Genomic DNA, 26,455 nt, shown 5'->3' on the forward strand with positions numbered 1-26,455 from the left:
ATCATCAAAAAAAGCCTAACCTTCTGGGCTACCCTGTACCCAAAATAACCTAACCTTAACAAGCAAATAAAGGAAAATAAATACCTCAACCATACCTTTTATATAAATTTTTAAATTTAATACTTACACAAGTTGAAAATATTGAAGTATATCTTCTTCCAGTCTGACATTCAAATCTCGAGGTTTTCCTAAATAATACAACAACTATAGAGTAGCTGCGTTGTGTTCTACGGGAGAAGGAAAGGGAAATAGGTCACCCTTCTTTTTTAGGGATCGAAAGGGATAAGACAATGACCGATAAATTGATTTACATCCAAAATTCTGATACACAAAACTATACCGTCTGTAATTTACGATTCGTGTTTGAAAAGTTTGGAGGCTAAATTAAATTATACAACTAATCAACATTCAATAAAAGTTCTCTAGGTTGTTAAGCCAACGAATAAAAAAATGTTCTTATAAGACTTTTGGAAGCCATGTACCTTCCCTCTTTGATTCTATCCTCCTAAACGTTTCTATTAAAAGTATAATCCATATAGTAAAAGTAACATGATTGTTTGTGTATCTGTAGCTTAAGATATCGCCAATCACTGAAACGATATGGTTCTCCTTAACAAAGATGAAAAGTTTTTGTTTAATATCTAAAATAAAACATAAATGATCGACCTGCTCCCCCCTACCCTAAAATGCCCCAAATGGCAAAGCGTTATAATTACATGTAAAAAGCTTAAAAATACCTAAAATTTAGTATTTTTACCTGTATCTCCGTCTCTAACTTCTATTTTAAAGATTTCAGTTCCCTAAAAAAGAAATAGCATTTTAATTTACATTTTTAATGCTGTTTTTGTAAAACCAAATTTTGTATTTCAGAAAGTACGGAATCTATCTTTTTTCTGTAAATAGTATGTATTTAAATTGTCTTTCTGTTTGTGTGTTTGTGTTTTTCATTCAAAATTATATGTCTATCCCTATGATGTATTTCTGTTAAAATGAATTTGTGTATCTATATAACCTTGTATTGTGATCTCGTATATTTATAAATCACATCCATCTAACACATTATTATATATCTATCCAACTATTCAAACCTCCAATTTAACCATGAAATAATCTACCTAATAATTTTTAATCATTTTGTTTGCCTGTCATTGTGTCTGTCAGTCTGTCACTCTCAATCCACATGCCCATTCAGACGCTTTAGTTCTATAAGGAGAGTTCAAAAAACCAGTTCCAGTCTGTTTTTCTGTCTATAATGTCTATCTACCTGTCTTTATGTCTGTTTATACATCTATCTATCTGTCTCTCTCTCCGTCTGTCTATCTATCTGTCTGTATATCTACCTGTGGAGCTCCCTCAGCCACAGTCGCGCTATAAGGAGAGTTCAGAAAAACCGGATCCTGGTCTTGGACATCGTCAACCTAAAGATATCAACATTGCATGTATTGTATTTACAGTATTTTACAGTATTTACATGTTAGTTAGAAATATTTTTTAATTTTATTGAGAGTAGTTAATGTGTATGATCACGTCCAATAGCAAAAGTCCAGATAAAGATAGAGAGAGATAGAGAGAGAGAGAGAGAGAGAGAGAGAGAGAGAGAGAGAGAGAGAGAGAGAGAGAGAGAGAGAGAGAGAGAGAAAGAGAGAGACAGGGGGGGGGGGGAGAGAAAGAAAAAGAAAGAAAACCAAAAAGAGGATTTATTTACTGAAGTACAAGCAGAAAAAAATAGAAAAAAAACTCAATTATATAAAGAGTAATTTCGCTGCTAATATTTAAGACCACAGGTGCTAAAACCGTTACCTTGACAATTATAGAAGCTCTAGCGGCTAATCTATCCTCTCCACCGACTGCTTTGTCAGCTGCCTCTATATCAATGTTGTAGGAGGATACACGCTCATAATCTAACTTCTTTTTTAACACAACCAAACCTGAAAAAATAAGCATTATTGTAAAGTTAGACAATGAGGAATGAGCATTAATAAATTCTAAAGCTCTTTATAGTACGTAACATACAAAAAGGGGGATAAATTAAAAAAAAAACCTTTGGCCGAAGTATCCCAAATGGCATCATATTAGAATAGTCTATTACTCTCGTTTGACACCCTCCTCCCCCCCCCCCCCAAATAAAAAAAGTAGTAAAATTTTACCTCTGTATTTTCCTTCTTCGATTTTCTCTGCAAAAATATCAAAGGTTTCGCAGGCATCTGAAATTTTTTTGTCTTTAAGGGGTGGATATGGGTAAGTTGTAGTAATACAAAATATCTACTTAAATTACAAATTATCAATTAATTAATGATATTCTTTTAAAATTTTAAGTCTAAAGCCTTAACAAAAACGCTTCATAGTAGAGATGTTAAATGATACCTGTAGCGAAACAATTAATTAGATTATGGAGAAAGATGGGACATTGGTCTGTTAATTATAAGATTTTCCAAAGTTTTATGAACACAGAATTTTACAGAATATACATAATTACTAATTTTTTTTTATCAAAATTGGGGGTTTGCATCACTTAATCGCTTTTGTCTTAAAACTTTTGTCTTAAAACTATGTAATTGTAATTTTTAGTATGGCTAGGTTAGTAATATTTAGCATAGTTAATTCACTATCCATAAGAATACTGTGTCACTTTAAAAGAAAAAAACATTAATTATTACCTATAGAAGATTCCTCGGTACATCTGAGGTCTATCTCTGCATTGGGACCAGAATCAGCGTCAAATACCAACACTGACGAATATACTGTTGATCCAACATCCTAGATAGATAGATAGATATATATATAGATAGATAGATAGATAGATAGATAGATAGATAGATAGATATATAGATAGATAGATAGATAGATAGATAGATAGATAAATATATATAGATAGATAGATATATAGATATATATGTAGATAGATAGATAGATAGATAGATAGATAGATGGATAGACAGATAGATAGATAGATAGATAGATATATAGATAAATAGATAGATAGATAGGCAGACAGACAGACAAAAAGATGGATAGATAGATAAATAATTTACCTGAGTTTCCAGAACTGAGAATGCATATGGTTTCTCTCTGAACTCTGGTGGATTGTCATTTCGGTCCAACACTAAAATAAAAAAAGTTTTTATCAATACAAATTATTATTGAAATGAAAAAAGCTAAATGTATTATTAATTTATTGACACAATAGAACAACTGGAAATGGTCAAACATGTTTTCAAGGTCCAAAGTCTTACTTTAACATAAGACAAACTTCATATAATTCTTCATACAGCTAGACAACTATTGAGATGTCCTTATAGTATAAAATATTCATATCTGTGGTAAATGTGAAATATATAAGTGTTTAATTTCAAATATGATGTGATTCTACTGATATTATATTCTGATGGTTCACCTCCTAATGAAATCCGATAACCCCCCCAGCCCACTTTAAAAAGTAGGCGTATGCAATGCACGCCCCTGGCAAATTATAAAAATGAGCTTACACAAAGCACTCGCTGGTAGAGTGCGGCTGTATCCATCTCTTTGTCCAACAAAACTAGCATTAGGACTCAGTTTTAACAGATCTTTAGTCAAGTAAAAGGTTTTTATATGATAAAATTGCATCATCTAATAGATTCTTAGATAGTTGGTTAGACACATTGAAGTAACAGTAACAAGCCCTTTTCACTCCACAGGGAGAGCATAGGCCGCTGACAATTTCTGTAACAATGTGGCTTTTTTTTATGGATATGGGATAGGGTTGTCAGCTCTAATCCTTATGATTGCGGTGTAAAGCGTCCATTTGCCAATCAGACAACCAACCCTTTGATTGCACGACCTTTGTCTGAGAAGTCCTAACTGTGTATGGTAGTAAGTTGCGCCTGTTTTGGGCCAAGGCAACGTCTTTAGTTATGACGCGGTGTCGGACCGAGATTCGAACCTATCACCTTCCCGACGACGAGCGGATGCGCTACGTGTTGAGCCACGGTCGCGGGTATGGTTAGACACATTAATCAGTCAAATTTTAAAAAAGAAATCATAGCAGACTTATAATTAGTAAAATAGGATTCCAAGGGACGAAGTTTTAATTTCTGTAAGCAAAGTTTCATTTAAGAAAATTCATTTGTTTATAGCTGACTTAAAACATGAATAGATTAAAAAAACTGTCCTTTCGTTGATTTATAAAATGTGTACATTTTCTAACCAATAATTTAGTCAGATTGTTCCTACTTTATGAAACTCATGGTCTAATTATGACATTATTAATCTTACAATATTTTAACAATATCTTCATGAGATCGGCTAATGGATTTATTATTACTTGGATCTTACACCAGATTATCATGTAATCTTATAATGTGAAATTTTTAGCTGGCCAAAATAATGCCCCCCCCCCCCCCATTTAACCCATCCCCTCCTCTATTACTGAATTAACGAACTGACCAATAAGTGATGTCCATGTGCATAAAATAAATCAACCTTTTCATAATATCATTGAAGGGCTTTAAAATATGATATCAAGTCCAACTTAAAGTTTGAGATACATACAAACATTGTATAATTAAAATTTACTTAATGTTTTTTTTAATTCGATTATTTTATTTATAATTTTTATAACATATAAAAACCTTCATATGACTTTAGTGAGAAAGGAACAAAATTTTGTTTATTTCTCAATTGTTTTGAAGATTTATTTTCAGTTTCTGTAGATTTAGGTAATTTTTCAATTTCAGTATTTTCGACTCTAAATAGATATACTTTTACTTCAAATTTATTCTACTTCAATTTTTTTCACATGTTAAAACAAGGTTACAAGACCATAAGTAGCGGAGCTATACAAGGAATAACCCATTACTAGACTAAACAAGGAAATTTATATCAATAAGCAATGAATAAGCTAATACTATTCTAAATAAACAACAATATCCATAATTAGCGTGGCCAGAAAACCCACATTTTTATATAGGACCAAGTGGTACCTCCCTACCCTTTCTGTTTCAGAGCTTATGATGCCAAGGGGGCAGCCGCTAGTACACATTTTAGCAGGTAATGTGTTAAAATCAGTTAATGGAATGTAATTAAAAATTAACTTGAAGGTTTTTGTAATTATTAATCATTAAGAAATAATTCAGTTCATGTCAGCAAATTTGACCAATGACTCGATAAACCATACTTAAATAGAAGCTTAGCTTTCACAAGAATTTTATTTTATGCGTTATATGTTAAATGGAAATAATTATGCTTGCTGAAAGTATGAAGTATATTATTAAATTTAAAGCAAAATATGAAGTAAATCTGCCTTTTTGTATTCTTAAACAAAGATGAATTTTCAATTAGATTTTGACAATCTATTTCTGCATGCAGAAATAAATACAAAACTAAAATAAGTTTCATTTCTTTCATTTTTTCTCACAATTTTTTACATTGTCATAAACAAGGAAAAGTGTTCTGAAAAGAAAAAAGTAGAACATGACAGCCATAAATTCAAGAAAAAGATTAAGTAATTGAAAAGAAATATTGAAAGCTTAATCTAAATAATATTCAGAGAAGTCTTAGTTTTCCTTAATAAGATTCCAACGTCGCCCAAATTAACCCCCAGAAAATTTCATCGGGTTCATCTGCCCCCCCCCCTTCCCCCAACTACATAGCTTCAAACCTGCTATAGAATAATACTAAACTTAAATTTTTTAGTGTTTTAGGATCGATTTTCCAAACAAGTTTTGAAGAAGATTCGAGATCTTTTAGTACAAATAGACAGACACACAGATAAATATATTTCTCGTATTCATTCGAATCCGGTGGATAGGAACCGGTTCTCATCCATACGAAAAAACTATGCCTAGCATCGTATTATATCCAGCTTTTTGCGAATATAAAAATGTACAATCATAAGATTAAAAACAGTTTTTTTAGCCGGTGCCTTCGGCAATTTTCTTATAATTGTACATTCTATATCCGCGGAAAGCTGTTTTTAATACGATGCGAGAAATAACTATTATGTTCGTATACTGAATCTTTTTCGAAATATAACGTCAATCATAAATATCCTGTTACTTTTATATAAGGATAGAAAATAAAATCACTAATGTATAGTTCTAATGATAAACTAAAACTAAAATTAGTTATTCTTACATTTAGTTTGATATGAAATTATTCTGGGAAACCAAAGACCATGAAAATAATCAAAATTAACAAGAAGGGATGTGGAAACTCAAAAAAAATTATAAACCAAATTTATGTTTCCTTGTTAGCTTGAAGGTATTATATTGACATAAACATTTTAGTTTTCCCAGTCAAAACTATTGACATTCTATCGGTATATAATTTTGTAGACTACATCGTGTTAATAATTAAAAAGGGTCATTAATAACCTAATTTAACAGGCTATTTTTTTAGTAAAAAAGGTATATTAATAATAAGTCAGACTTTACCATCTTTATCTAATGCCTTATGTCGAAATAACTATTGAATTCTATTGTGAACAATTCAAAATTAGGAAAGTTATTTTTTCGTTAGACCCTCTATCCTTTTCATGTTAAAATGAAAAGTATGAAAATTCAACATAAAATTATAATCATTTGCCTTGCCGGGCTAAATATACAACTTTCAGATTAAACTCGAAGAATTTTTAAAACAATATAAATAATATGTAAAGTAATGAGTAATGAGTAACGACCCGACGGAGTTCTTTATTTTGGGGAAGCTTCACACAGATCCTAGAATGGTTTTATGCTATCTATTTTGAAACTCAAGTTTTGGAAGGGTTTTAGGCTATATTTCTAAACCAGCCATCCTCTTTATAAAACAGAGAACCTAGAAGACAAAAAGTTTATATTTATCCCTTTTATAAATGAACAAAATAGAATTTAAGTATATAAAAAGATGATTTATCAAATAAATGTGTGTGTTTATATATCTTATTATCATTAACCATAGAATTATGCTTGAATAGTTGGTAGAAAAGCTTATCTACCTGTAAATTAAGATCTATAAACGGCTCCTCAAAATATTTAATTACATGAAAGCTTTACATAGGTGTTGGATTAATGATAGCCGGGAAATGAAAAATAAAATGAACCATAAATTGATGATTTTTCCAATGATAAACAAAATTACCCCTTTTAATCTAATGGTTGAAAAATATATCCTGTTAGCTTAAACCAACTAATCAAGATTTATCAAAAGTACCCAAAGTTTTATTTGGTACCAGTATAATTTGTAGTCTAATGGCCTCTATCTCCCTTAGATAATTTTGCTCTTTAAGAACACAAGATTTGCAATTTAAACAATTTATAAATTTGCATAAAAAGGAATTTAGAAAGTTTTTAAGTTGAAATAGTTAAAGGTGTATGAAATGTTCACGATTTTAAGTCAGTTTTAAGAAGACTTTCTTGCAAAGATGTTATTAAACATTTGTATGATGTAGGTTTTTGTGATTTGTTTCAAAATGCACTTTTTATTTTGAGCATTGATCAATTAGGAATTAAATAAAAGTTAATTTTACAGAAAATTGTATTATAATAGAAAAAAGGTATTTATTTGTTTAAATTTTACATATGTTATTTTAATAATAATACTACATTTTAGGTTTCTGACATTTGGAAGCATAAACGCAGAAAATTTTACCAGGTTTGAACATTTTTTGTTTTATAATATGACAAATCATCTCCATAAATGGCGCAGTAGGACTAACTATGCTATAGATAATATGAAGTAAAATATATCAATTATTTAATAAATATTTATCGTGAAATATACAGGGAGGTAGTGGTCAACCTTTTCAACCAATTATATTAATCTAATCAAGGAGTGATTTAGTTCATCATCATAAGAAATGTAAATAAATTATCCCCTAAGATCTCTGGATATTTAGCAAATGTTGAAATATAAATAACTAGCGGCTACGCCCCTAGAGGCCTCTAGGGATACTTGAGGAGGGGAGAGTCAAATTTAATAACCCAATCTATTATCTTAGATTTTAAAAGAAAAATTTTAAAAGAAAATTTAAGATCGTATTTTTTTATGGGCGATTTCTCTTAAGATGTAGGTGGTACTCTCCCCCAAAATATTTATAAACCTTCCCGGGACCTATGAGAAGCTACTCTGTTAATGAGAACCCAATCGGTTAAGCAGTTAGCGAAATCCTTCGCTAGAAACAAACAGACAGACAGACAAAAAGACAAACACACATCATGTTACTTTATAATGAGGATAGTACAGTATTAGTAGTATAGTGTTCTTTCAGATATAACAGAAAGTTTTGTCTGCCTTGTTCTACCTTTTGTTTTTCATAAAATTTGTCCCCAAAACGGAAGCAATTTTGGTCAAATCAAGTCTTTTTATATAAATAAAATGACAAAGGTTTCATAATTAAAGAAATTTGATTAAATCCAGAAATTCTTAAATAAAACGCAGTTTCTTTGTATTTTATTATATTCATTGTTTTGTTTAATGTGATAAATTTGTTAAAAAGCTTATGTTTCTTGAACAACTAACTGATGCTTTAACTCTAACCTATTTCTTGACCATCGAACCCCTCTATTTTGAATTAAAAACAACATTTTTGTTCTGTGGGGGCTAAGCTTTAGTTTGTGTTCCAAATGCAATATGAGAGAAACCACCAAAAAATTAAAATATCTATTTTAGAAATGAAGAATATGCAAGAGGCCTTTTTACAATTTTTACATTTGAGTAAGTTTTTGTTAACATATTTTATGTCAGGTGTTCTTTTATGTCTAATGTTAAACTATGTAAACTTTTTTTATATTAAGATTCCTTTTATATCACAGGATTTTTGTGTCAAGTGTCACTTTATTTCACATGTTACTCTATGTTCCTTATGTCAAGTGTCACCTTATGTCAAAGGTTACTTTATGTCAAGTGTCACCATATGTCAAGTGTCACCTTATGTCAAGTACCATTTTATGTCAAGTGTTTCTTTATATCAAATGTCACTTTTTGTAAAAAGATTATTTTTATTATCACTTTATGTTAAATAAATTTATTATAAGTGTCACTTTATATCAAATTTTTCTCTATAAGAACTTAATTCTATGTCTTTTATGTTAGGTGGGTATATACATATAAAAATAAAATATATTTTGATTTGATTTGATATTATAGAAATACTGAATGTTATAGTGATCTAGGGACAGGCACATGTTTAACAGAACAACAGGTTAGATTTGAATCATTTCAGGATACAGAAATCGTGAAATAATATAAAACACTTTTTCTTTGTTGATAACAATTATATTACAATATTGTATGCTGAAATTCGATGGGGGGGGGGGGGACAATATTTTTTTAAATGCAGAAAAATTGTAGGCTGAGGATTCAAATCTTTTTATCAAATCATATTTCTTTGGATGTTGTCACCAGAGAGAGAAAGGGGACAATTGGCTGTTTTTTACACTAGTCCCCAAATTTTTTCAAAAATGTTTTTTTTTTTCATTGCCTATACAACTTTGGTGACTTTAGTGAATTTCAATTGGTTGGTTTATTAAATTGAGTGTTTCAATGTTTCAACCACAAAAGTGGTAGTTTTGTGTATCATCATTGGGGATGTAATTAATTTATCGGCCATTGTCTTATCCCTATGTTGTCACCTTTTTTATTTATTTTTTAAGTGTGCAGAATGCTCAGGTTCGAACCAGGGTAGCTGCGCCCATGGATTTGGTGTGTGCTGTCTTATTATTGCTCAAGGAATGTTTATACATACACAATATATTTATAGAGTAGCTTTTAGTTCAATTTTTTCAACAAATTTTTAAAAGAAAAAATGTACTTTTGATTCCTATTTTAAGTAAAATGTGGTAAGGTACGGCTTTAAAATTTTCATGAATTTTGTGCTGAATGAATAATCTCCATTATAGGATGTGGAGCCATTCTTGAATTTAACAACACCTACATTACAAGCTCTAATCAAGATGTAGTAAGTTTATTTACAAGCTGCTGTGCCTCTTTGCTCAAGGGATTTCGCCCCTATAAGAGAATCAAAAAAGTGAGGAAGATTTGAGTGATTTTTAAAACGTATATGATTTCTTCGTATATGTTCTAAAATCAGAATGTTTATATTTTTTTAAAAATAAAGGACATCTAAAAAGAGCCTAGAATCAATGAAAAATAGATAATTATTGTTTTTCGTTTTTTTGTTCATTATTTTAGATCTGGTTAGGTTATATTTGGACTGATTAGCCCCACAGGGTTAGGTAACCGCAGATATCTATATGTCTCGCAGAGTTAAGGAAAAATATCCCATTCAATTTAAACGAAATCTTGGGGGGCGGCGGTGCTCAATGCTCTATAGGCACTTTGAAGGAAAGCACAAAATATTTTTTCTATTTGCTTTAGTCCTCCTGTGAATACAGCATAAAGGCACCGGATGGGGTTTGTCAAGTGAGGCTAGACTTTGAAACTTTTGTGCTAGATGGCCCTACAGACAATTCAATGGTAGGTTCAAAATTGTAAAGTATAACTTTTAAACAGCCAAGTTTTTCTACCAATAGGGTCTTTCCGTTCCTTACTAATCGTTTATTTAGTTATGTTTGGATTGTCCTATCAAATTGAAAAATTGGCATGGTAATTTGTCAAACAGTTTTATTAGTGTGGCGACTCTATAATCTTTTCCAAAACGTCTGTATGCCCATTTTCAAAATGCTACTATGAATTATAATTTCTCTTGGTAGGTAATATGTTTGCAATTTATCTTAAAATATTTTTATTAACAGTTTCAGTTAATTTATATTTTTTAGGCAGATTTGGGTGGATTATGTTCTACTGATACGTTTAGGTAAATAATGTGGTTAACCAAAATTTAGTTTAAGGGGGTTAAATGTTACCCCCCCCCTCAGAGCCAAACCCCTTTATGTTTTTTTTACAACCCCACTCTTTTAATTAATTCCAATGCAATATGGATAATCTTAAAAGAATTTGTCCTTGTTTCTAAATGTTAAGATGAACAACTTAATTGATAGTTAAATATTAAAATTTTATTTTTCCACGACAAATTTATATTTAGAATAGATCAACTTAACTCACCCCAAAGTCCAACCCTTTGCGGCTACAATTCTGGTAAGATTTTAAAATCTTTTTTTTGCATATCTATGTCAATATTTTTTAGGGTATGATTGAAAAACTTTTCTATATTTATGGTTTCTTATTACGTACTTTAGATTGTAGGTTAAACAGTTAATTTCAATATAATTTTGCCAAAATAGTTAAGACATCTGATACTGTAAGGTTTAATCTAGAAAGTTAATAACAACTATGGATACAATCAAATGGTATGCATTTAATTCTTACACGCATCTTAATTTGTTTGACAAGTTTGTTAAGTTTTGCTCTTAATATTTTTGTCATTCTTGTTATCAAGATTTATGAGACATTGGACTGTAAATTATACTGGTACCCAAAGTTTTAATAACAGATTATCTAATTTAAAAAAAAATCTTTTGATGACTTTATCTTGATCGGTTGTTAAAAGTGTCCCAAATGTTTAATTAACAAAAGGGGTATTGTATCTATAATCATTGGGTAGGTACATCAATTTATCATCCATTGTCTTATTCCTTTAGAGCCATGCTTTTTTATAATTTCAGGTCAGCATTTGTATTTTGATGTTTACTCAGGAGAGACTGCCAATCTTATTTTTGATATTCAAAGCTCCAGGTATAATTGCATCAGTTGGAGGTTGGAGGATGGTGGTTTAGAAGGTAGCAGTTTCCCTCAAAGTGACTAACGACCAAAGAAACCCTCCTCAATTTGTTTTAAATTAATTATTAATAAAGGGATAGATTTTTGCGTTTTAGTGTTTAGACTTATTTCAGATAAGGTTAGGTTGTATCGGGTACAGGTCCACAGGTGTTTACACAATATTATTCATTTTATTCTATTTTTTGAAAATCAACATATGACTTTTACACTTACTTTTAGACTTTCTACTGTTTTAAAATTCTACTTGACTTTTACAAAAAAATCTTTATACCAAGTTTGAAATGGATAGGACGATTCTAGCATAGATTAACTAATATTTTAGTGCCAGTTACAACGTACTGGTAAGATACATTGAGTGTGGACAAAGTTATCCTGGTTGTAATCAATATTTTACAGGTGAAATTTAATTATCAACTGGTTTCATAATAATTATTTCTTTTTGAAAAGAAAGATATTGGGAAGGGGAGGAGCATAACAAAAAAATATTTTTTTCCAAATGAAGAAGTTTTTAACAATTTTTTGATGATTATTGATGTTGCTGTGGAAATTAGGGAAAAACTATTGTTTTTATATTATTTTTTAGGATCAACAGGTCTGATTTCAAGTTTCAACTTTTTAAATCCAGATATTTCAAAACAGGTAACAGCTTATAAAATAAAAAAAGGGGCTATGCATTCACAAATCTTGTAGTAATGAATTGAGTAATTTTAATAGAGCAATTAACCCTCAGCTACCCCTCCTTCTCACTGCCAAAAAAACAAAAGATTCCTTTCAGTAAATCAATTACACTATAGGTGTTTGTTCGTTCTTTTGTCTTTCTGTTAATATAGCTTGGGTTGAATGATTTTTATGACTAACCCTTAAACTACAATATCAAATATCTCTCTTTAACTCTTTTTTCTTTTTATTTACTTTCTGTTTTCCGGTTTATCTGTAGATAATTCCAAACAGATTCACCACTAATAGACGTTATTGACTTGTTTTTAATTGAAAATATATATTTAGGTACATTTAGCTGGAATGGATTATACTATTTGTATAAGAAGAGAGGCTAACCACTGTTGTATTAAGTAAGCATTCTAAAATCTTAACAAGGATGACAAAATCAACGTATGTAAGATAAAATAGATAAAATCAAACCTTTACTTACTCCATGGGGTAAACTTTACTTATGGGAAGAGTGGATAACCCCAAATCCAAATACTAGTCTATGAAATTTTAACTGATTTATAACAAGTTTGTTATATCCCCCCCCCCCCTTCCTCCCAAAAATGTGGGGGGTTGTGTAAACTGTAAACTATATATTGCAAGTTTGGAAACTGTAAACTACCAGAATTCCCTCCTCCCCCATAGGACGGTATTATCTAAATAATTATTAGTGAAGCGCTATTTATGAATATTAACCTTCTAGATTTTAGGTATATAGCAACAGAAAATCCTGACGGGTTTGAAACAAATGAAGTAACATGTACAAGCGATTGTAACACAGCTGTTACGTGCAGGTTTAGTTTCCGAAAAATAGTGGTTTTTTGTGGGGGATAAGGGGGGGGGGGGGTGTGGTGCATGTCTAAGATAAAAATTAATCTACATATTTATTTCCTACAGTATATTTCATAAATAACATAATTGAGCTTAAAAACTGATAAAAAATTTGTAAAAATGTGTATTTTTAGCGAAAATTCTGACCTCATAGCAAGCAAAACATGGAAAAACTTAAGTTGGGGGGGGGGGGGGCTATATTTATCTTAAAACTAGCGGCAAGTTTTGGAAATGTCATTTTTAGGGGTGATTTCTCTTGAGAGGGTGGTGTGCCCTTACCATAACTAATTATGAACCTTCCCAGGACCGATGAGAAGCTACATTATAAAAGAGAACCATATAGGTTCAGAAGATAGCAATGTAGTATACACACGCGGATAGACACAAACACACGCACACATACATACATCCTGTTAATTTTAAATGATAATAATTGATCAAACTGTATATATTTTGCAGGGCTAATGGACGAGATTATTTGTTGATACCCCAGGGAAGTGAAGATGGTCTTAATCCCCAATCTTTTACTAGGTATGCAAAAAAACAGAGATAAAGGGGATGGGTATGAAAAAGACACCAACAAAAACTTGTTCGTTTTAACATATTTCTTGGTGGTATGAAGAAATCTAACTTTAGATAATAATCAGACTTTTGAATGTAATAAATGTTCTTTTTGATTAATTTATTCTTTTGGCCACAAGAGCCGTTTAAAATCAATTTCAAACCAAATTGATCCTTTTTATTTTTTATTGATATTTAATTTATTTAGGTTTTGTGGACCATTACTGAATGTGTTTAGTGCGTCAACGGCTGAACATCCAATCATCACATGTTCGGTTCCCTTTAATTTACATTTCCATTCAGCTGTAGAAGGTTTGTGGTCATATATATTAGATCTTTTCATGAAAATACACTTTTTCGAATTTCATTCTTCTGCTAACCCAAAAAGTTACTTTAGGAGCCTAGAAATACATGTACAAAATTTCAGCTCTCTATCTCTACTGGCGACCTAGCGCCAGGCATGTAAAATATCAACAGATAACGGTAGCACGGCGGTTTTAACAATATCTCAGCAATGTGCAGATTTTAAGCTCTTCTGCATATTTCAATTTAAGCATATAAGTACAAAGGTATATTATCCCAAAAATCTTTTGTCAAAGTCTACTCTACACCTAGCGCCAGTCAGTTTTCTAAAATCATGCATTTTATACCTGTAAAAATAGAAATCGCCAGCGCTAGGTGTAGAATGGACTTTGACAAAAGATTTTTGGGATATTATATCTTTGGCCTTATGTGTTTAATTTGAAATATGCAGAACACCTAAATTCATCTTCCAAGCCATTCTCTAAAAATTTTAATTTTTTTTAATAAATAACGGGATTTCAAAACTGCCCTTTGAAAAGGCCTAAAAAATATCTTTTTTTGTCACTTTTTTCACTGCTTATAATTACAACTTATTAAGATATTATGCTCAGTTAAAAAAAATCGGCGCCTCTAGCACCAAAACCGGCAAAAACTGGCAGTTAAACTTCTGTGCCCCTGCTTGCCCCCCTCTTCGGCCAACAGTAGTTATCTCAAGAAGTAAAAGAGATATCAACACACAGAAAGAAAACTTTTTTAACATAACCGAACAGATTGTAATGTAATGTTTACAGATTTCTTTTTGGGACTTTCCTTCTAGGGGCTTGTAGAGCAAAAGACCCCCCAAAACACTAAAAATATGAGTTCTGAGCTTATTTTTAAAGATATCAACCTGATTTTTTTTGTAAACTTTTTTAACATAACCAAACTCAGTAACATTTACAGATTTCATTTTGGGACTTTCCTTCTAGGGGCTTGTTTGGCAAAAGACCCCTAAAACTAAAAATGAGTTCTGGACTTATTTTAAAGATATCAACCTAATTTTTTTTGAGAAAACTTTTCCACATAACCAAACTCAGCAACCTATACAGATTTCATTTTGTGACTTTCCTTCCAGGGGCTAGTGGAGCAAAAGACACTCAAAACACAAAAATATAAGTTCTGAGCTTATTTTTAAAGATATCAACCTGATTTTTTTTAATGAAAACTTTTTAAATAAAACTGAACTCAGTAATATTTAAACATTTCATTTTGGGACTTTCCTTTCAGGGGCTTGTGGAGCAAAAGACCCCCCAAAACACAAAAAATATGAGTTCTGAGCTGATATTTAAAGATATCAACCTGATTTTTTTTTAAATTTTTTAACATAACCAAACTCAGTAATGTTTGCAGATTTCATTTTTGGACTTTCCTTCAAAGGGGCTGGTTGGGCAAAATACCCCCAAAACTAAAAATATGAGTTCTGAGCTTATTTTTAAAGATATCAACCTGATTTTTAAAAAAAACTTTGTTAACATAACCAACCTCAGTAAAATTTACAGATTTCATTTTGGGACTTTCCTTCTAGGGACTTGTTTGGCAAAAGACCCCCAAAAACTAAAAATATGAGTTCTGGACTTATTTTTAAAGATATCAACCTATTTTTTTTTAGAAAACTTTTTACATAACAGAACTTAGTAACCTTTACAGATTTCATTTTGGGACTTCTCTTCTAGGTGCTAGTGGAGCTAAAGACCCCCCAAAACACAAAAAATATGAGTTCTGAGCTTATATTTAAAAATATTAAACTGATTTTATTAAAGAAAACTTTTTTAACATAACCGAACTCAGTAATGTTTAAAGATTGTTGTGGAGCAAAAGACCCCCCATATTTTAGTGTTTTGATGAAATCTGTAAACATTACTGAGTTTGGTTATGTTAAAAAAGTTCTCTTTAAAAAAATCAGGTTGATATTTTTAAATATAAGCTCAGAACTCAAATTTTTATGTTTAGGGGGGTCTTTTCCTCCACAAGCCCTTCAAAGGAAAGTCCCAAAATGAAATGTGTAATGGTTACTTAGTTCAGTTTTATTTAAAAAGTTTTCTTTTTAAAAAATCAGGTTGATATCTTTAAAAATAAGCTCAGAACTCATATTTTTGTGTTTTGGTGTCTTTTGCTCCACTAGCCCCTGGAAGGAAAGTCACAAAATGAAATCTGTATAGGTTGCTGAGTTTGGTTATGTGGAAAAGTTTTCTCAAAAAAATTAGGTTGATATCTTTAAAAATAAATCCAGAACGCATATTTTTAGTTTTGGGGGTCTTTTGCCAAACAAGCCCCTAGAAGGAAAGTCCCAAAATGAAATCTGTTAATGTTACTGAGTTTGGTTATGTTAACAAAGTTTACAAAAAAAAATCAGGTTGATATCTTTAAAAATAAGCTCAGAACTCATATTTTTAGTGTTTTTGGGGGCTCTTGCTCCACAATCCCCTAGAAGGAAAGTCCCAAAATGAAATCTGTAAACATTACATTACAATCTGTTCGATTATGTTAAAAAAGTTTTCTTTCTGTGTGTTGATATCTCTTTTACTTCTTGAGATAACTACTGTTGGCCGAAGAGGGGAGCAAGCAGGGGCACAGAAGTTTAACTGCCAGTTTTTGCCGGTTTTGGTGCTGGAGGCGCCGATTTTTTTTAACTGAGCATAATATCTTAATAAGTTGTAATTATAAGCAGTGAAAAAAGTGACAAAAAAAGATATTTTTTAGGCCTTTTCAAAGGGCAGTTTTGAAATCCCGTTATTTAATAAAAAAAATTAAAATGCTTAGAGAATGGCTTGGAAGATGAATTTAGGTGTTCTGCATATTTCAAATTAAACACATAAGGCCAAAGATATAATATCCCAAAAATCTTTTGTCAAAGTCTACTCTACACCTAGCGCTGGCGATTTCTATTTTCACAGGTATAAAATGCATGATTTTAGAAAACTGACTGGCGCTAGGTGTAGAGTAGACTTTGACAAAAGATTTTTGGGATTATATACCTTTGTACTTATGTGTTTAAATTGAAATATGCAGAATAGCTTAAAACCTGCACATTGCTGAGATATTGTTAAAACCGCCGTGCTACCGTTATCTGTTAATATTTTACATGCCTGGCGCTAGGTCGCCAGTAGAGATAGAGAGCTGAAATTTTGTACATGTATTTCTAGGCTCCTAAAGTAACTTTTTAGGTTAGCAGAAGACTGAAATTCGAAAAAGTGTATTTTCATGAAAAGATCTAATATATATATATTACTAGCGGCTACGCTACGAGTTGAATTCGGTAACCCAATGTATTATTTTAGATTTTAACAAAAAGTTTAAAAAAAAAAATTTTGATGGGGGGGGGTTACCCCCTCTTCATTTTAAATGTTAGCTTTACAAAAATTGTGAAGGGGGTAATTTTTTATGGGGGCGATTTATCTTGGGAGGGTGGTGGTAACCTCCCCCAAAATAGTTATAAAATTTTCCGGGACCTATGAAAAACAAGGAGAACCATGTCGGTTCAGCAATTACCAAGATCCTTCGTTACAGATAAGCAGACAGACAGAAAAATATCCTAATTATAAGGATTCAACCCTACTGTAATTTTCGAATATTTATAGATCAATTTTTAGAACAAAAATCAAATGAAAATCTAAAATAATTTCTTTAATACCTAGTACTTATAAAAAAACATTTTTTTAGGTAATTCTGGAAATACTAGAGGATTCAACTTAAGATACCGGCAACTGCCCTGCAGAAAATCATAATGAAACAAATCCTATAAAATTCATAATGGTAGTGTAGAAGTTAGGGTTTCCTAAGTATTCTTAAAATCTTTGCAATGCTAAAGAAACCTTTACTTATAGGCTAGCCCAAGGAACTTTGTTTTGTATTTTGTTTGATAAATTATATTTTTAACTATTTAAAAGTTCAATAAAATTTATAAAATAGCTTCTTTTTTACCTTTCCGAAGATATTACTATAAACTATAAATAATGAAAGGTAATGATTTGTTTTTAGAGTTTAAAAATAAATAGAAACCTAACAAAATTTGATGTAAAAATAGAAAATATTTTACAAAGTAGAACGATGACTGTCTGGCCGTCCTCTCTTCAGGGAATATTTTTACTGGTCTTGTGGTGGTTTTAAGCCATTAGCTTGGGGGTAGCAACACCCCCACCCAAAAGTTCATAAACTCTTGAGGCAAAGTCCCTAGAGGCTAAGATCAAAGCCGCTAGTTAAATCAGAAGGCACAAAATGCATCATGTAATTAAAATATTTGTTTCACATATTTGACATGACATACTGTAAAAAAATACAGAAAAAAACTAAGTAGTATACCAGTATACTGTCAAGAAATTGTGTCATTAGTAAGTCAACATAAGTATATAGTTATAATATCATAGCAATTTCGATTATATGTCAACCATGACAAATTTTTATCATAAAAATTTGGTCGATATAAACTTATAAATTGCTTATTGAAGAATGCCAACAATTTTGATAGGTTTTTTCAAAAATTAATTATCACTAAAACTATAAAATGCTTTGGCCAGCTATTATCATATATATTTAATTTTTAACAGTGCATATTAAGTAAATACCGGAAAACCGCTATAGTCTCATCATGGGGACGATTTATAAATGGATAAATAATACACGTGGATATTATGACAGGGGTAAAATTGTCGTCAATTTAGGTTGCTAATATTGAACTCATTTATTGGCCAGTTCGTTCATCCAGTAGGAGGGGAAATGGATGGGGTAAAGTTGATGGATGGGGCTGCTAATTTCAATAAGAGAACATGAAAATCTGGTATAACATCTAAGTGATAATAAATCCATTGTTTCTAAAACATGTAACTTTTTAACCCTATTGAACTTTGCACTGGTGTTCACATAAGAAATATTGACATAATTTTATCAATTGTTTTAGTGCTTAATATTGGATACAATGCCAATTCAAAAATGATAAGCTTTTAGTGCGTGATTCAATTATTTTTTAAGTTATGGCTGTGTTTTAATGCCAATTTCTATAAACTTGCACAATCTAGCTATTATGCATTTGTGGTCTGGTAAGCCTCAGGGATCTTAAGGGATGAGACAAAGGTCAATTAAGTGATATACAGGGTGTCCCTCGTAAACTGTTTTTTTTTAAAACGCTTATTACTCCCTTAATATTTTAGCTATCTTAGTATAATAAAAAGTGTTTGGCAGCCTACTACTGACCATTTAATGATATAGTGATGAAAAATCCGCAAAGTAAACAGAAAAAAATCTACAAGGTAATACATAACAGACTGATTTTAGTGAATATAAGACTAATCCACAAGAAAAATATGCCTTAGTTAACTTTTAAGTCAGCTGGTGGTCAAACGGTGGATTACAAAGACTTACTCCAGACGTTATAAGAACTGGCATTGTAGTTTAATTTAAAGATCTGATATATTTCAGGTTCTAGTGTGCATTTGAAGCGAGCTCACATGAAAAAATAACCAAGAAGATCAATATTATGCCTATTTAACATATTTTTCACTTATATTACACTTCAGATTCTTGAATATTGAGAATTTCTGGTATGCCATGCCAAGCCTGTTCTATTTTTGTGCTTAGAAAGTCTGAGCCACCAGCCGTTTGAACCCTAACTAATCTTAAAGTTCTAGATAGATAGCTCAAATATTAAGGGAGTAATAAGCGTTTAAAAAAAAAAACAGTTTACGAGGGACACCCTGTACATCCCTAATGACAAAATTATCCCTTGTATAGATTACAATTAGTTGTCTAACTTTAGACACTCAACTTATCTAACCAACCAAGCAAAATACAAACTCTATAGAGTTGAAGCCATCGGAAGAAAATAGTGCTTTAGATTTATAAATGCATGGAATCAAATAGGGAGCGTTTCTATCTGCTGTCCATACCAGCAATATACCAGCATTACAAGAATTTGTCAAATTCATTTAACCGCCTTACTCACACTTAAAATTGTGGAAGCGCTGAAAAGTGACATGTGTGACGTCATAAAAAACGTCTATTATCCATCTCTTTTTTTAGGAATTTCGTTTCCAATTTCTCCTCTCATCCCTCCTTTGTAGACGAATTTTTTCCAGCGCTTTATTAAAACATACCTGGAATAGTTCTCCTGGCGGCCACAAGGTTTTCTGGAGCCTCCCGTATCGGTTCATCCTGATTTAGATTAGATTAGATTTATTATTCTTGGGTATACATACATAGAAAAAAAAACTACAATAATAAATGAATTAAATGAATATTATATACATTTATATATACAGTCAAGTATAAACATACTGCAGTTAAGTATTTTAAGTTTTTTATCATAGTCATCTTAATATATAAAGTAGTCAGGTTTTTGAAAAAATATTGTACACCCGTAATAACAAAAAAAAGTATTGCAGATTACAATTACTGAAGGTTTGTATAGCCATATGAAATTTGATAAAAGTACCTAATATTTTAAAGCCAACGAATGTGAGAACATTAGAGTAAAACACTAGAGGGAGAAAGGGTTAAATAACTTTATCTCTCCATCACAATGTACTTGTGCCGACTCTCATTGGGTCATTGAAAATTGACTATTGGTGTTGGGAATTTCAACACAGCCAAGTAGCAGAAAACAATTTGATAGCAGACGAGAAAGGTCATTGAAAAAGGAAGGGAGGTAGTTATCTGTATATACATCTATAGTAAATATCTGTTGTGAGAACAAATATAGAAAACTTTTGGGTACCATCATATTATTCATAGTCCAATGTCCCCTCCCTTCCTATAACAAATTACCTCAATTGTGATAACCACATCAAGGACAGGCGTCACTTCTCTATCTAAAGCTTTTGCCAAAGTAACCTAACAAATAAATATGATTAAAGCAGATAATGTAAGTGTTTTTTAAATATTTAAGAAGCGAAGCGACTTTTTAACCTGCATTGTAAATGGCTGTCCGTGCTTTGGCAGAAGATAACACTTAGTAAAATATGAAATTTCTTGATTATTTCTAAGACTACAAAGTTTACTGAACTTCCATCTGTTGAGATGCACAGAAATTAGATAAATAAAAATGTACAAGGAGAAATGGAATTTTCTCGGTTTCCTTTTAGTATTCATACATTTATCTGATATAAAGCTTACTTTTCTGTCTGTCTGTTGATCTTTTCTTGATTTTTAATTATATTAGTTATTTTTCTTTTATATAATTTGCTACTTGTGGATGAATGTATGACTCACCACTCCTGTGTTGCTATCAACACTAAGATAGTCTCCACTGATGAAGAATAGAACATTTCCACCCTCCGGGTCTTCAGCTCTAAAGATGAAATTATTTAAAGTCAGGTTGTCAAATCGATATGTAATTAATTGGATATTGCACCGTATATTCGCCTACTATAATAAAATGTTCCTTCCAGATGGCTATTATAAATATACCCCACATCCAACTCTTTTATCCCATTCCCTACCCTCCTACAGAAATAAACGTACTTACCAATAAATTAAGACTATAATAGTAGCAACATAAATAGGCGTATAGTATATCCATAGGTATTCAAAACATGATTATTCTTGTAAAAAATACACAATAATTCCTTATTGATTAGTTCAAACAATAATTAAAAGGTGTAAGGGATAAAAGAGGTGTTCATAAAAACATTCATTTACTAGCGTGCGGTAAGGGGATCGCCTTTCTTTTTTTTTCACCACCCTCTTTTGAATCGCTGTGCACGCCACTGGTAGCATATGAGTTAGATATATGCCTGTTAATTTATCTGATTTGTAAAAACTAAGGGCTTTTAACCAGAAAACCCCTACCAAAAAAAGCTTGTGTGTTGATCTATTTGCAAGAAAGCAGATAGTTGAATTAATTGTTCAGAAAAATCCTTGAAGTTGCAGCTGCCGAGCCCCGCTTATTATTCTACCTGAGATTATAGATAATAGTGCCAACCGGAGTGTTCTCAGCAATGCTAAACCTCTCTAGATCACCTTGGGGCAATAGCCGCGGTGGCCTATTCTCAGCTGAAACATTAGAGTAAAACACTAGAGGGAGAAATAAGGGTTAAATATCTTTATCTCCCCATCGCATCAACCTTGTGCAACCTATCTATCGGGTCATTGAAAATCAACCAATGGTTTCGCTTATATTAACACAGCCAAGTAGCAGAAAATAATTTAGAAGGAGACGAAAAAGGTCTTTGAAAAAGGGAAGGGAGGTAGTTGTCTATACATACATCTATACTATAGATCTGTTGCAGAAACATTCATAGGTTAAAAGTTTTTTTATGAGATTTAACAAGGACAATTTTGTCCATAAGTAGCACGGAATTAGGAAACTGACAAAAAAACAGTTTAGTCTTATATAGTAAAACAAAGAAAATCTTGTATTAAATCTTGTAAATGTAAGTTTATTTTATGACTTGATGCTTCGCTTGCAGTATCCGCGGTGGCCTATTCTCTGCTAAAACATTCATTGGCTATAAGTTTTTTCTTAAATATTAAGATTTATCAAGGATAATTTTGTCTATATGTAACACAGAATTAGGAAACTGACAAAAACAGATAAGTCTTATATAGTAAAACAAAGAAAATCTTGTATTATGTTTAGTAAATGTAAGTTTATTTTATGATCTATTAAATTTCGCCACTATACGGTAGTTAAAACTATTAATTTAGGACATTTTTTTCTAAGTTAAAGTGTTTAGATGGATATGGGCTCTTTGCTTATTCTATCCAATCCCTTTCAGAAAAAAATCCCTATATACTAGGGACGAAGCTTTCAGTAAACATAATTATAACCATACAGAAGAAAGAATAAAATTTAATTTATTTTAAATACTTATATAGCAGCTATACATAAAAACAAGGATGACAACATCTATAAAAGTGAAGCTCTGAAACAGAATGACAAACGAACATTGTAGAGTGTCAGAACTGAATAGGTAAGCAGAATATAAAGATATAACTTTTAAACATAATTGTACATAAAATTGTTGCAAAACTGTTAAATACAGGATATAGTTTAAAGGACATTTTTACAATTTTAGAACTTGATGCTTCGCTTATAATATTGTGCTTTTTTGTCCTAGGAATCAGTATTCCAAATATACATAGATATATAGAATGATTATATCACATAAAAAGTTGCTGTCATAAATTAAAAATCTACATAATTCAAATGGACCTAGGGACATTCTGGTAACGATAATAGAGTTCCTACATTTTCAAAATCGTACATAAATGTTATAAGAATCATCTTGAATAAATTGAAATTGATAGTCCAATTCTAACATGTCTAACCGTTATGGATCGAGGGACGTATTGATCCTAATTATATGAAAAGTTCACTTTTAAAAATTCCGCCTACCTTGGTTATTAATAATCCTAGGATTTTGTGCTAGTGCAGGGTGCAGTAGGAGTGAAAAGAAGCATGGCAACAATAACATGATAATACAACTATAATACATGGCGCTAATATGGTAATATATATGGTGGGTAGAGTGTCTACAGTTGTGGCATCATTATTTAGTTTTAATAATATCTACAACATTTTCACCTGAAAAAATATGATTAAAGAAGATTATGTTGATCAGGGATAAGACAATAGCCGATAAATTGATGTATATCCAATGTTAATACACCTTCTGTAGATTACAATTTTTGGTTCAAATGTTTGGACATTCACGACCAATCAAAATTTATTAAAAGTCCCTAAAGTTATTAGCCAACGAAAAAGAAAACGTTATTTTAAAACTTTGAAACTAGTGTAATAAACAGCCCATTGTTCCCCTCTCTCTGATGTTGAAGTTGATGATTTACCTAAAAATGCCTTTCTAACAAAACCCAACTATTTTAAAAACAAATTTAGAATAATGGTAGTTTTTTTTTCCATTTGCCTAACTCCTTCCAGCAGTGCCATACTCGTGCGGGGCTTCCCAGTACAAAATTATGACCTAACCTAACCTGACATGAATAAACAAACTAAAGAAAAACTAACCCCGCCTCTTATTTCAATTACAAATTTCAAAATTATAATTACAATATTACAATTACAGACAAAATGATGTATACAAATCTGGATCAAGTCAAGCTGAGTGTGCCAATGGCAACAAGTAAAACAGAGCGTGCCAATATTTCCCCTAGTCAAGTAGAGTATGCCAATATTCCCCCAAGTAAAACATAGTATGCCAATATTTCATCAAGTAAAGCATAGTATGCCAATAGTTTAGCAAACAAAGCAGCATGAGAAAAAAATGAAAAAAGATGAATTTAACATATATTCCGATTTATGTTATGATAATTCAACCTACAAATTTACTACTTTATGTACGTAAAATATATAAACTAGCAGTTGCGTCCCTAGCATCTAGGAGCTCTCTATTCCAAGTAGTAGTAAAGTTACGAAAATTAGCCTATAACCATTAAAATTTCAAAATAAAAGATCTCACTAATCAATGGACTGTTATGGTTCTTCTTTCATTGAAGCTTCTTATTGGTCCTTTAAAATACCATGATTTTGTTACAATAGTTCTTCTTTTTAAAACTTAAATGTAAGTAAAGGATATTTTCAGCTCTCTTCTTCCCTCAAATGCCTCTAGAGACATCGAGGGGGGGGGGGGCGAGGGGTGGAGTTGCTAGTAAATTTACATAAATTATTTCAAAAGAAGGTGTATCAACTATTTTTTTTATAGCTAGCCGGTTCTTTTAGTAAGTAGTAGATGTAAAATTTTTCATAGAATTCAGATATGCAATCGGTTTTTTTGTAGACCTCTTATTTTTTAAGTAATTTAAGTTTAAAAAAAAAAAAAATTAAGTCGATTTTAAGGTACTAAAATGCAACAAAAAAAGAAAGAAAATGGTCATTATGAACAAAAATAGTAAGATCTTTAATTTGACACCTTACTTTTTCAATTCTGTCAGGTAATTATTGAAAAAATCGATTTTTTTAAACCCACGAGAATAAAAACTTTGAACTTAATTTTATTATTTCACAAATAAAAAAATATGGGTTCATATATACCATTAGAATCAGAAAAATATTACGAATCCATTGTAAGCAAAATTGAAAAAAAAAGTTTACAATATAGTATATAAACTACAATAAAAGGAATTATATGAAAATATCATATTATGTTGTACAGGCAACGTCTTAATTCTTCAATTGAGTATAAAAATGGGAAGGGGGTAAAGAGGGGGTAAAGAGGGGGTAAAAAAGGGAAAACAATAGTGTTGTCTGAACAAAAAAAATAATTGGCCATTTCTGTAATTTTTTAATTTTTTAATTTTTTTCAATTTTGCTTACAATGGATTCGTAATATTTTTCTGATTCTAATGGTATATATGAACCCATGTTTTTTATGTCTGTTTGAGAAAATATTTAGGTCTAAAGTTTTTATTATACCGAGGTTAAAAAAATAGATTTTTTCAATAATTACTCAACAGAATTTTAAAAGTAAGGTGTCAAATTAAAGATCTTACTATTTTTGTTCTTACTGACCATTTTCTTCTTTTATTTGGTGCGTTTTAGTACCTTAAAACCGACTTAATTATTTTTTTAAAAAACTTAAATTACTTAAAAAATAAGAGGTCTACAAAAAAACCGATTGCATATTTGAATTCTATGAAAAATTTTACATCTACTACTTACTAAAAGAACCGGCTAGCTATAAAAAAAAAAGTTGATACAACTTCTTTTAGAAAAAGCATATCTTGACAAGTAAAGCAGAGTATGCCAATATTACGCCAAGTAAAGCAGAGTGTGCCAATATTCCCCCTAGTCAAGTATAGTATGCCAATATTCCCCCAAGTCAAGTAGCGTGTGCCAAAACAGGCTATTGGCATACTCAGCTTGACTTGATCCAAAAATCTTTATAGAACATGCTCTGCATTTTAAATAAAAATATGAAAATATATTATGAATATAAAATGAGTATTTTTGTATTTTCAAATCCTAATTTAGGACACAATTTTTGTAAGAGTCCAAAAGACCTAAATTTGTATTTTTAGATTTTGGGGTCCATTTAAATTTCACAAACGTTGTCCTTTTTGTAAAATACATATTTCTAATCTAAAGAAATCCAAACCTTTTGGTAATGTAAGAATTGTCTGATTGTAATGAACCTTTTTTGCAATTTCTGACAACTTTTTTTACTTTCATTAACTTTGATCCAATCTAAAGAAAAATTTCAATAGTTATTTATCGCATCGTATTATAGACAGCTTTCTACGGATATTGAAATAAAAAAATATAACATGAAAACTAGTACTAATTTTATGATTCGTGGAAAATTATCTGTAATACGATGCTATGCTTGATTTTTCAGTATGGATCAGAACCGGTTCTAAGCCAAAATAT

The 26,455-nt window shown here is 31.0% G+C and overlaps 1 protein-coding gene and 1 long non-coding RNA gene across 2 annotated transcripts in view; one reads left to right on the top strand and one right to left on the bottom strand.

Moving 5' to 3' along the window:
* The window catches only part of LOC145324576 (cadherin-87A-like), a 50,713-nt gene extending 27,061 nt beyond the window's left edge, over positions 1–23,652 (bottom strand). The window contains exons 1-12 of the mRNA XM_080167159.1: positions 23,468–23,652; positions 22,026–22,122; positions 21,340–21,418; positions 20,896–20,961; positions 20,226–20,283; positions 3,033–3,103; positions 2,658–2,757; positions 2,148–2,204; positions 1,801–1,928; positions 1,341–1,418; positions 758–800; positions 128–188 (exon numbers count right to left, since the gene is read on the bottom strand). Coding sequence (XP_080023285.1) covers positions 128–188; positions 758–800; positions 1,341–1,418; positions 1,801–1,928; positions 2,148–2,204; positions 2,658–2,757; positions 3,033–3,103; positions 20,226–20,283; positions 20,896–20,961; positions 21,340–21,418; positions 22,026–22,122; positions 23,468–23,567 — 938 coding nt within the window. The 5' untranslated portion in view covers positions 23,568–23,652. The remainder of the gene's footprint in view (positions 1–127; positions 189–757; positions 801–1,340; positions 1,419–1,800; positions 1,929–2,147; positions 2,205–2,657; positions 2,758–3,032; positions 3,104–20,225; positions 20,284–20,895; positions 20,962–21,339; positions 21,419–22,025; positions 22,123–23,467) is intronic.
* On the top strand, positions 10,998–12,084 carry LOC145324349 (uncharacterized). The gene is made up of 3 exons (XR_013881256.1): positions 10,998–11,055; positions 11,583–11,652; positions 12,020–12,084. It is a non-coding gene; the product is annotated as an uncharacterized LOC145324349 (long non-coding RNA).
* Positions 23,653–26,455: the final 2,803 nt, after the last annotated feature.

This window comes from Acartia tonsa, chromosome 7, assembly GCF_053477335.1.
Source record: "Acartia tonsa isolate MP-2025a chromosome 7, ASM5347733v1, whole genome shotgun sequence".
Taxonomy (NCBI): Eukaryota; Metazoa; Arthropoda; class Copepoda; order Calanoida; family Acartiidae; genus Acartia; species Acartia tonsa.